General features: G+C 37.6%; 1 protein-coding gene across 1 annotated transcript; it reads left to right on the forward strand.

Moving 5' to 3' along the window:
- Positions 1–7,897: 7,897 nt before the first annotated feature.
- On the forward strand, positions 7,898–11,569 carry LOC108361810 (uncharacterized). Its single transcript, XM_017614577.1, has 5 exons — positions 7,898–8,005; positions 10,083–10,354; positions 10,507–11,044; positions 11,117–11,261; positions 11,400–11,569. Exons 1-5 carry the CDS (start codon positions 7,898–7,900, stop codon positions 11,567–11,569), a joined length of 1,233 nt encoding a protein of 410 aa, XP_017470066.1.
- Positions 11,570–12,913: the final 1,344 nt, after the last annotated feature.

A 12,913-nucleotide genomic window follows, 5' to 3' on the forward strand; every position in this document is an offset into this window, starting at 1 on the left:
TCGCTTTCCTGCCAGCCAACATTTCTCGAGCCCGAAGCTCCGTCGTCATTTAAAAATACTTACCATCATTTAACCGAATGCGAGACATCATCACAGCCGCCAACAGCTGCAAACCACCGACGTCAGCTCTGCAAACAAAAAAGGCATAGCGCCACGCAGCAGGAAAACTGAAAGCGAAAGTAAGAAAAAAAGTTAATGCGGAAAAGTGAAAAATGGCAAAAGTAAAAAATATTTACTTCTACATAGTGTACTGGCTTACTGGTTACAATAACTCTTGTTGTTGTTGTTGTTGTTATTGTTGCATTTATGTTCTCTTTTTCATTCTGGCGGGCTACATTTGCGCTCATATTTTCATTACAGTTGACGCAATCATTTCATTTGTTCGGTGTTTGTTGTTCATTTACGCATTGACGATGAAGAATGTGTTGACATGAAAATGTTGCTTCGCGATTTGCAAAAGAAAGTGAAATTTACCAACGGCGAAAAAATGAAAAATGAAAATTTCGCTGTGTTTGATGCCAACCTAACTTTGCACGCAGAAGCATATGCTTCCTCTGATACGCAGTGCGGACTTAGCAATCCTTCAGTGCATACATTTGTGTAAGTACATATGTGTGTATGTATGTACATATGTATGTATAATGGCGAGAACATCAAAAAACTTGACGTTAAAAATTCATAACCAACAGATGTGCAAAGCTGGCGTAAATTACAAGCTCTGAAATGTTTCTTGCAAAAACAAAAAAAAACAAAAAAAAAAAAATACGTCAAAATAATTTCCGTGCGTGTGCGTGTTTGCGATTTCGCACAATTAATAAAGTGAACATTATGTACTCGTTCATGTGAGTTGTTGTATTGTTTACACCAGCTTGGCTGATGACTGATTGCCAGCTGTTAAGCGGTGTTACTATGCTCAACTTGTTAAACTTTCATAATTTTCTTGACGTTTTCAAGCATTTCCAACAAGTAGATGTTATAAATATAAATTTGTACATATGTATGTAGGTACGTACATAAATGAGTGCAGATGTGTGGAGCGTTGTCTGAAAGGTTAATAATTTAACATTTGTAGGTATGTACGGAAATAAATGTATGTATGTACATAAGGGCGGTACATTTTTCCAAAAATATTTATTTTTAACGATTATTTAGTAAATCGATGGAAAAATGCATTTTTACCACATAAAATATACGGAATATTTAAAAGCCGCGGTGACACGATTAAAAATAAAATATTGCGATTTTAAAATAAAATATTGCGGTTCTATTTTCGATGTTCATCAATTCTGGGTGTGGCAGCCAAAAAATTCCGAACAGTTGGTTTTCCTGTGTATTTTTGAACCACCCTAATGTCCACACATGCTTTTATATGGGTATATAAAAAGAAGGATATACATTAGGGCGGATCAATTTTTTTAACTATGCCCGTATAGCACAGAAACAAATTTTCCGAAGCAACCATGGGCCTAAAATCCATTCCATCCATCTATGTGAACTTAAGGATGGAAGTCTAGACCAAGAACAGTTGTACTGGCCCCAACGATGTACAGAGAGGCAACCAAAGGCATTTATTCAGAGAACGCTGCCATTACCGACACTCTTCTCTAAATGTCATCACAGTTTCAGCTGCCTCAATGTACTAAAGGTACTCAAGGGCTAATTCTGGTTTATGAAGCAAATTTAACTATTATTTGCCCATGCCCGACTTTGAGGTATCCGACGTAACTCGGGAATGAACTGCGGTTGATCCGTATTAGGTTTGAGTTTATCCAGAACAACGCTGCCGTCTGTTTAAGTTTTAACTTATCCAACACAATCCGTTTGGTCCCTCTCCGTTGAAAGCGCACATTTCCTGGGCCTACAGTGTTTGAGATATTAGCTGATCTACCGATCTAAGCAGGGCTAAATAGCCGCTAAACAAGGACAACACCCAGAGTACCTCAAAAATTACACACCTCAAGTTTTAATTTTCTTTCTTAAAAGGAATTTATATTCTAAAATACTTTTAAACATGTTTCATAGTAGTAATTTCAACTTTTACCGGACCTGCTTGTATATTTTCTGTCATCCTATTGTATAGATCCATCATCATTATCCCTGTCACGCTATCAAATCTTTTAACAACGAAGCACCCATAAAAAGATATGATCCTCGTCTGGATCTCTCAGCGTTCTCGGAATCGGTCCAAGTTCTTTTAAGATGATTCTTTGGGACAAAAATGATCGTCCCCAATTCTTTGCTTGAAAGTTAAAATGATTACTAAGGTTCTTCGGTTTTACAATAAAAAAAGGAAACACATGGAAGCAAAGATGTTCGTAAGGGGAAAACTTTCTTTCAGTCATCCATTGCGACATTCCATTGATAAATAATGTATTTCGTTTTTCATAAAGTTTTTATTTAGAATGTCTTTATTTTCAAGTACTTTTGCAGCCAAAAATGGTAGAAGCTACTTATGCACTTCTATGCTTAGGGGGATGAAAATATATGTTTTCTTTTTAACTCCGTTTGTTCCCTAAAGGCGAACCATTGCAATATCCCAGGTATGTGTATCTACCATCACCAACTGCAATACATAAACGCATACATAAATCCCTCAATAAAACCTGCATTTCATACGTACATACATACTATGTATGTAGTTGTATTGAGCTCCATTTTAATGGACATTATTAGAAATCTGCCTAATCAGAAGTTCCACACAAAAGCCGAAAATGCAATTTTGAAATCACGAAAATTCATTTGCAATTCACAGTCTTGACAAGCATTTCAAAAATTAATGCTTACAATTTACTACCAAAAGCCATATAAGTAAGTCTGCTTGTTAAATTTCAATTTATTTACTTTGTCTCTGCTACTCAACCAAAAGTTGCTCATACGTATAGGCGGGCTTAGTAGTCTAGTATGTATTTGCATGGTCTAAAGTCTTTATAATTCATAGTGAAACTACAAGCTTTGCTCCATAGTATTTCATTATTTGTTGAATTTTTGTTGCTATTATTGTGGTGAACACACAATAAGCCCACTTCTCAGCTGGGTTAGATAAAAGATGGATTTTATTTTGATTTGTAGGTACATACATTGTTTCTTTGGATTAACATTTGCTGCATCCTGTACATAAATTTGTAACAAAGTATTAAAATAGCAATCGATTTTTTCGGCAATGGAGGCTGATGCCCTGCCAGCGGCAGATATAACCAATTAGGTAAATTTCATTATTGACGCTAGTCGGAAAAGCCAGAGAAATGAGCAATCAATGTTAAAGGTATTTGCGTGCAATGACACTCGATTGTGACATTTAGTATTTGTGCGTTTGCTTCGGTTTCAGCCAATGTCAAATTGAAAATGTCTATAATTGAAAACTAAGCGTATTAGTAAGCATTTTTGAGCTTTGGTTTAGCTACCCTTTCTCTCTGCAACATGACATCACAAATCGCATAGCAAACACAAAAGCATGCATACATACGTACATACATAAATTGATGGTATGTATTTTTAATCGATTTTTGAGATAAGTATGTTTGTTGATTTCGTGGCGCCCGTCGTGGCTTAGTGATTAGAGTTGCGCACTATACTTCGCTTAAAGCGTTGACTTCAAACTTCAATGAAACACCCATCCAGAACTACGAAGGTATTAATAACATCAAAAAATATATTTTTGGTTTTAATTTGCGCCTATTTTTCTAGAATTGGTGGGCGATAATTTAAAGCGATTTTGACGTTCTTTCATACTTATGCTTTCCTGGTTAAGACTAGCATATACCGTGAATTTCATCAAAATCTGAAAAACATTTACCATTTCCACCCACAAGAGCTGTGGGCGTGGCAGCGCGTCGACTTTTACCATTTTCCACATTTCTTAACTCCTAATTGCGGAATGGCGCATATACGAAATATCAGCAAATTTGTTGGACGGTTACTGCTTTTGGCTGCAGCGGCAGTGAGGAATCCCATTGTGCACAGGAAATAAAAATTTCAAAACAAAATTTTGGGAACATCAATTTTTTTTAACATGAACTGGACATTGTATACAGTGGGAGGTACCTACATGTGTACAAATTCACCTCGCTCCTATCAGAAAAACGGCAGTATGTGCGGATTACCAAGCCGCGCAGTTATAGGATTGAATCCCATGGCCAGCAAACATTTAATTTAATAAACTACAAATAATTGTGTGAAATAACAAAACGAAAACAAAAAACAGAAGAGTTATTTTTAAAAACTCGCTCCGATTTTTGCTCAAACTAGGCTGCTACTGAGTTATAGTATACATTCACTCGGCTTAATTGTACCTGAGGCTATATTTTTTAATAAAAAAACATTTTATTAAACCCATCGCGAAGAAAAGGCAGAACAGATGAATCTGTCTGCATGGCAGTCAACTTCTTCTAAATCGAAGCTTCACTGTATTTCTCAGTTAAGTGACATCGCTGTTTGTTTGGACAACTCCAAAGCTGTGACACGGCATTTTTATACCAAAAAAAACCTTAAACAAGGAATAGATTAAATTTGCGATGGAACCTTAAATATTTTTACGTGCAGAAAAAATTTGTTCAACGAGTACCCAAAAAAAATAAAACTCAAACTCATTGCATTTTCAACCGAATGCATTCATCATCAATGAAGCATCTAATGTGTTCACATTTTACCCATTTGGCAATCGCATTCACACAACCACCAGACAAAACCGAATTCACCAGCAGAGTGTTGGCGAAATACTCTTTCATTAGCAGGTCTAAGAGGAAATAGAGCAAAATAAGTAGAATCCGTGGATGGAGCACTTAACCGGCGCGTAATTTACGAGTACGCGCTTCAATGCACACGCCAGGTTAGTGAACTCCCAGAAAATGCCGCCAGCACTCCCCCCGCCCGCTCTCCTTCCAACCGCACTCCCAAATGTTCACCTATTCATTGCAAGCTGGTATGGCTACAATTTGGCACCAGCGAACAAAGGAAATGTAGTACGAAAGAAAAATTGTTCAGCCGCAGCGCAACGATGAACTGCAGCAGGCGGGAATTCCAGGCAGGAAATTACGAAAAATGTCGGCTATTGACGCTCTAATTTGTTGGTGTTTGTGTGTGTGTGTGTGTGTTTGTTGTTGTTGAGTGCGTTCGGTGTAAACTAGCTGCAGAATGCTACAAATCATTAAAGTTAATTTCCACTAGTTATTACGGCTACACACTTTCCGTTTGCTTCACTTTCCGTTTGCAAACACTTTAGCAAACTTTTTCTTTTACCTGGGATGCTTTCGCATTAGCAAAAATGTGCGCGCAAATGCCGGCGGCGGCAGTAGCGATGATGATGATGATGTTACCACTACAACTGCATCGCGCGGCGCAAGAATTTCGCAGATTATTAAAATGAGAAATTGCATTTTTACAGCTTTCGGCTGCAGCTGCTGTACTTAATGTGAGCATTGTGCGCGGAAATATGGCAACGCCGTCGACACCAACACCAATGGTCGGCATAATTTCGGGCGCAGCGAGTTTGTGTTAACACAAACAAAAAAGGGAAACGCATCTCATTTGCGAAGTTTGCAACTCGTTTGTGGTTGCATTTGGTTTGTAAGCTTTTGTCCAATTACTTAAAGTTGTACTTAAATATGATGAATGCCTTTGGGACTTTGAAGGCTAAGGTAATGCAATGTTTTACTAAAGGAGCGAAACTCATCTGTTTTTTTTTTTTCAGGGACTTAACTTTGTCTGAATTGGCTGTTGTTCCTTCTTTCTCAGCGGATGTCATCATAAATAGATTTTATGAATAACAAGAAAAGAAGTATAAGTTCGGGCGAAACCCGAAGCTTATGCGAAAATCGGTTTGGTGAATACGTCCCATATTTAACCATAAAGTTTTTGATAGGCATATGTAGAATATCTTAGTAGTAGCCTTTTTGGTACCCGCTGAGGCGTGTGCATAATAAAAATTCAGTTTTCGTCCAAGGTTACCCTACCTATTTTGACTCATGCGATGAATAAATCAGCAGACTACATTGTACGGGTTTAATTAAATTTACTTTGCTTATATTGGTGAATGTAACGGTAGCAGGGTGCCGGCTTTACTCACAATTATTTTAAGGCTGCCTGCAATCGGATGGAAAACACATGAGTGGTATTCACCAAATTGCGTAAGGCCTGGCACTATGGCAAAAGAGCAGTTGAGCTCAAGCAACGACTGTTGACAACAGTCTCAATTTGGTGAATGCCACTATAGCGTCTTCCAGCCACAACAGCGCACACTCATAGACGACTAACCATCTCCATAACCGTAAGCATTGAATCCGTTGCCTTTTAAGTTTTCCACGAAATCACTGGTAATCAATGTTGTGGAATGCAACTTTGCTAAGTTTTTGATTAGAAAGGAACTGAAGCTAATTGGTCTATCCGCCTTTCGGAGTTTCTAAGCACATCCACAATTTGGGTGTAAATATAATCCTAAGCTTCTTCAATGAGGATAGTATGTCGACCACGAGTAGATTTTCTCGGAGTAACTGGTGAATCCGAAATTATCATCACTTGATTTTCTTAAAAGCTTTATTGCATTTCGGCCAATTTGTGTTTGAGCGAAAGCAAATCAGAAGTTTTTCTATCAAAAGTATGACACTCTCTGGCATTTGACAGTACCATATTCGTCTTTCTTTCAGTATAAACACGGCCCAACTATGACCTACTTATACTACTCGGTTTTCATTCGATTTAAGCAATTCGGGGTCCAAACTACCTTGTGGCGTATCGGGTACACAGCCTAACCTACCCAGCAAGAATAAATATTTGGCTTTAGTGTTGATAGTGTTGCAAATAGCAATGATTTATCAGGAACAGCTTAGAAGTTTTTCTGCTGGAACTATGGCAAGCAACAATTTCTGAACTTCAATCACAATTTGATATTAAAAATACTTCTTTTTTGGCCTTATATCTTACGCTTGTGATAAGGAAAAGTAAGATAAATTAATAGATTATTTCCACTTTTCGTGCATTTAGCAAAAGGTTTATAAATTTTATCCATAAAAGGGCTGAGTTTTATGGCAGATAATATGCCATACATTCCTGCAAAAAATTGTTGCGTCTAAGCTTTAAAGATAATATTCTGGGTTTACTCTCAATAAGCCCCCGACTCATCTCTAACGGATACTATCAAGGAATTAATGATATGTACATACTTAGTCAGTGAAATTTCATGTGCGGCGTTGGCACATAGAGAGAGTAGTCGCTTAACAAACCGGATCGCGGCTGGTTCGGATTGCGGCCGGCGAAAATTTTAGTTTTAATTTTATTTAAAGTAACTAATTACTTTTTGTATCCATTCGGGTATAAAGGGGAATACGTAATTAGTCTCTTCATAGGACATGCTCGAACAGAAGCGAACAGTTCATTCCATATAAAGAGATCCAAACTGGTATTGGTCACATGTTCCTTTGCGATTGCTCCCGGAGTTATCCCGGATTAGTCGCATTTTTTTCAGGGATTCTACACAATTTTTTAACAGATATTGCATACATACATATATTAATATTTACACACAGACCGATAAATACATATGCACCTATAAATAATCCCTCAACTAATGCCTCAGCAATTATAATAAAATTCCCACCTCCGCACAGCATGCTTTGACAAACACACAGACAGCGCTCTAATAGAAACATTTTATCAGCTAGAAAACTTGTTAAATTTTTTGCGGTGCAATTGAGCGCATCATTCAGCTTGCAGCCATTTATTTAACGAGTAGAAAAATGCCAGGCACACTCGTTTGGTTTAGCATTCGTCTCAACGCGCATTGCATGTGAATCCAATGCCAAGTGCAGCGGCGCGTAATTTAAAAATGTGTTTCTAATAAAATATTTTCATAATTAATTAAACGGAATAATCTTGAGTCAGTGTAGAACAAAAATTACAAACAAAAATGTCAATTGAATGCAATGAAGATGAACTTGTGCCGCCTAAGTGGTTGGATGGAGCATTCTTTCAGAAAGTGGCTGGGAGTATAGAAAAGTGCAGTGGTGATCCGAAGGTGGGACGTTATTAAAGAGAAAAAAAAAATGTATTAAATGTAGCAAATCGCAAATAACAAGAGCGGTTTAGTTAGTTTTTAATTTTACTTAAATTTTAAGCAAACAGGGTTGCACCAAAAAAATAAAATGCATAAAACAAAGTGTTAATAAATGTATGTATGTATGTGGGATGCATAAACTTCGAATCATGCAAATCAGATCACGAACGAGACTGACTTAATTGACTTATAATGGATTTCCACTGAGCATTAACTGGCAAAAATCTCTTATGAAATAGTTATGCCGAATTTCCACTAGGCTTTGAAGTGACAAAAAAATTGGTGCCATTTAAAAAATGCAATGTGGAAATGAACTTTATGACTATGGTTTAACGTAATGACAAGATTATTTTTAATGCTCAATTTTGTCCTTAAAATTTTTGCAATTTAATGACTAGTAGAAATCCAGCATTAGGTATTGCGTTGTTAGATTCATAAAAAATTAAATTTTTTCACATTGCATTTTTAAATGGCACAAATTATATATATTTTTTTTTTAATCAATGTCTAGTGGTAATTAGGCTTAAGTTTTGCCATTTTTTAATATATAGCATTGCGGGAATGTATTCTTTCTTGTGCCGTAAGCGTATCTGGCAACTCTGTTACCTTCGTCTTTGTGCGGCCTCTTACGGCAGCCAGCATAAACTCACCAGCCTGCTTTTGACAAAACATATAACATCATGGTTGAAATGCAGAAAGTCATAACTAATAAAAAAATCAAAATTCACTTTTTGATTTATATGATGGATTTCATCGAAGTAAACCTCCCCACATCATTTTATGAAAAAATAAAAAATAACACTGGTCTACAAGGGTTTTGCGAATAAGACGGGACCTGGTGTTTCCGAACGGATTTTTCGTGCTGAACACGAATCTGGGGTCCAAAACTTCCCATCACGTCACGTTTTCGAGAAAAAAGGGGTTGAAACCCCTAAAAACAGCGTTTTTGGCCATTTTTGAAAAATTGTAGAGCTGAACCCTGACGTGCTACAAACTTTGTATATGTCAGAAATTAAAGGCTAAATCGTGCCCTTTCGAATGAGCCCTATGCCGAATTAATCGCATGCACCCTTAGATCAGGGGGTGTATTTGTGTCTAGGAGTCCAATTTTTATATCCACCATATTCGACCCGTCATCTTAAATTTTTAAAATCTAACTGCAGATTCGTAATCAGCGACTTTTAATATAGTTAAAACCTTGGCATTATTAATTTTCTATGATCGTTTAAGATTAAATTCTTTCTGTGATCAATTTTTCCTGCACCCCTAAACACAAATACACCCCCTGCTTTAAGGGTGCACGCGATCAATTCGGCATAGGGCTCATTCGAAAGGGCACGGTTTAGCCTTTAATTTCTGATATATGCAAAATTTGTACCACGTCAGGGTTCAGCTCTATAATTTTTCGAAAATGGCCAAAAACGCTGTTTTTAGGGGTTTCAACCCCTTTTTTCTCGAAAACGTGACGTGATGGGACATTTTTGACCCCGGATTCGTGTTCAGCACGAAAAATCCGTTCAGAAACACCAGGTCCCGTCTTATTCGCAGAAAAAAAGTTGAAATTTGTAGACCAGTGTAATTAACGTCTTTTTGCATTTCAGGTGACGATATGTAAATCTTTCAGTGACTTTTGAGTAAAATAATTTTTGCCATTTTCTTTCGGGGCAGTACCATCGTTTGGCTGGATAAATTTCAAAATCCAAGGTTTTTCCTATTTCTGTATCCTTTTCAAATAAAATGATTGCATAAGGTACTAGTTAGGTATTTTTTCCAGTAATAACCTCTTCATTGAACCAGGGCCGGATTTACAAAGAAGCTTATTACCTAGATTTCTCTTTCTTTAGATAAAATTATGTGGAATATTTCTGAATTCTGTATAAAGTTTAAAAACGTGATTTATATGGTATTCGTTAAAGCATGAACCATATTTTTATAAAAGATAACAAAAAATTTTAGCTTGAAAATCTTTGTAAGTATTGAAAACCAAACACAATTAGTCCACTTTAGACCACCAGTGTACACTTAAAATCTCCTGAAGATCTGTGACTTGAAAATTAGTCCAGCCTCTCAAAAGGGAGACCACTATGCAAGCGTTATGTTTCGCGCCATTTTCAAATACAAATGCAACAACAGCACAGTCAAGGAACAGATAGTCATCATAAAAACTGTACCAGAACAGCACTCGGAGAAGTACCGGCAGCTGAGCGGCTGGCATTTCTTTGCCAATGAGGCACTTATCTACAGCGAGGTGATACCAAAATTTGAAGCTATTTGGCGGCATTATGGAGAAAATATCAAATTCGGTGGACGGTAGCAGCCAAGATCATGCTGACAACAAAATAAATTAGAGCAAAACCAAAAGTAAAAATTTCAATACAAAGTTTTGACAGTTTCTCAGTTACACTGTTAAGCACTCTTAACTTTTTACCTATCCACTCTCTGCTCTTTTACCCCTCACCCAGCGCCCTTTACAGCGCACTTCAGCCGCATCCCGTCATTGTGTTGGAAGATTTATGTCTTGCCGGCTACGACATCTTGCGCGACCGCCTGCTCCAGCTCGACGAAGTCAAGGCATGTCTGCACAAGTTGGCCTGCTGGCATGCTGTCAGCCATAAAGTGACACTGCAACAACAACGAGCCGTCAACCGCACACCACCCGTGTCGGCCGCGTCAGCAGAGTGTGAGCGCGCTGCCCGGGCGGCAGTGGTGTCGCTGCAGCACGGCCTCTTCACCGCAACGAATCTAATGAATTCGGCATACATACACAATGGCTTGCGAAACATGATTGCGGCTCTCGAGCAGGCAGGTGGACTTGAAGTTTATTTAACCAAATTGCGCGCCTTGCAGCCGCAATTGCTGGAACGTTGTCTGGAAATGAACAATGCGTACGTGGCGGCGGGGGTGGAGGGACCCATTCATGTGCTCAATCACGGTGACTTTCACACACGTAACCTGATGGTGCGGCAGACAGCAGATGGCCGCGTGGAGGATGCGGTATTTGTAAGTAGAAAAGCTTTCACGTTTATTAGTGCCAAAATTTAGAATTACAAGCCTTTGAATTCGCATTTACAGATTGACTTTCAAGCGAGCTTTTTAGGTCCTTCCTGCTGCGATTTGCAGTACTTGAGTGTGACCTTGTTCGATCGGCAGCTGCGCGATGAGAAGCGTGATGAGCTTTTCAGCTTTTATTTTCAGTGCTTTGTTGAGGGCCTGCGGCGTAAGCTGCAGTTCACTGGTCACGTACCAAGCTTTGATGACTTCACAGCAGATTGCAAACGTTGACGACATTTCGGTGTGTGTGTGCATTAGGCGTTTACTCTTATGGCAAAGCTTCTGATTCCCTTTTCTCTTTCAGAAATTTACTTGCTGGCTACGAATTTACCATTGACCGCGCTCAACCCCGCAAAGGGCTGTGATGTTGACATAATTGGAATATTTAATGAGGAAAAATATCGCAGCTTTTATTATAGAAACCCTGACTATATTGCATATTTGCGGGAATTATTACCGATATTATTAGATTAATTATGCGATACGAGACTCAAAGTGTTCCTAAGACATGTTTACAATAGTTAAATAAGTTATTTGAAATCACTGACGATCAGAGAGAGCTTTTAAGCTTGTTTAAGACTGTCAAACGTCATATATGAGTGCTGGAGCGAGCTTAAAAATCTCTGCACAGTACCAAAGTGGCCTGCACTGATTTACTTAGATCAGAAGTGGGCAGATAGAGCTTTTATACTGAAGCTGGGCTAAGAGAGCTTTTGTATAGAACGCTAAAAAAGACTCTACACCGGAAATGGACACCGCCTTGCCCGTGGGTAAAGTTATTTTAAGATTTCTATATATTTCGTATAGACACGTGCGGAGTAAAAGCTCTCTCTTCCCGTCGCTGATCTACACTTAAGCAAGGTGATTTATATCAATGACGCTTGGAAAGAGATTTTATTATGTTAATACCATATTATTTTTGCTTTGGTTTTCCTTAGTTTATTTCTTTATACTTACTTTACACTAGCTATCTATGCCCAGTTCTTCTGCTCACGAATGAAAATAGCTTGTGCTTTCATATGTACTCATCCGTAGCTTATGTGCTTGGACACATACAAGACATTGTACGCATTGGGTAGAGGTAGTTTACATTAATATTTGCCAAATAATAATTTTTTAGCTTTTCAATTAGAAATGACAACGCTTTGCTGAAAAAAACACACACAAAAACTCTGAGAAATCGAAACCTACGGTAATGTTAAGTAATCGGAAAGTGGTTTGGTATGCAGCCATTTTATGTAGGACTGTAATTCGGAGCTCACTTGGCCAAAAATTTTAATTGCCGAGATTTCGAGTTAACATTCTTCGAACCGTTTTTCATTGTGCTAAAATGCAATGACCCGTATGATTATTATTATTGTTGGGGATAGAGTACTGCGACCTTAAGGTCTATTGTGAGCCAAATGATTCGTTTCAAGCAAAAATATCTGCACAAGTAAATATGTATGTATATAAGAAAATATTTATGTACAAAGCAAAGCAGACATTTGATATAATTTAATACTTAAGCGCATGTGCAAGCAACAACAGCAATTTAAGTAGAATTTTAGATTTAATCTCTCAGACAAATACATCTCGTTAAGTTCTTTTATACCTATGTAATCAGTATTATTAAGCAGTCATGCAAAATTTAAAGCTATGCGAAATGAATTCCAATAAATTTGTATTCTCTATTTACACCTTTGTGCTTCCTTAATAAATAAATGTTCATAGGTGTAAATGTACTAGCTATGTATTTATGTATTTATACATAGTTATTGCCGTGATTTTATGCATATGAGTATCTTAATTTTAAACCCAGTTCAATTTAGAACACAA

Source organism: Rhagoletis zephyria, unplaced genomic scaffold (assembly GCF_001687245.7).
Source record: "Rhagoletis zephyria isolate East Lansing unplaced genomic scaffold, Rhagoletis_zephyria_1.1 Rzeph_scaffold_00854, whole genome shotgun sequence".
NCBI classification, from domain to species: domain Eukaryota; kingdom Metazoa; phylum Arthropoda; class Insecta; order Diptera; family Tephritidae; genus Rhagoletis; species Rhagoletis zephyria.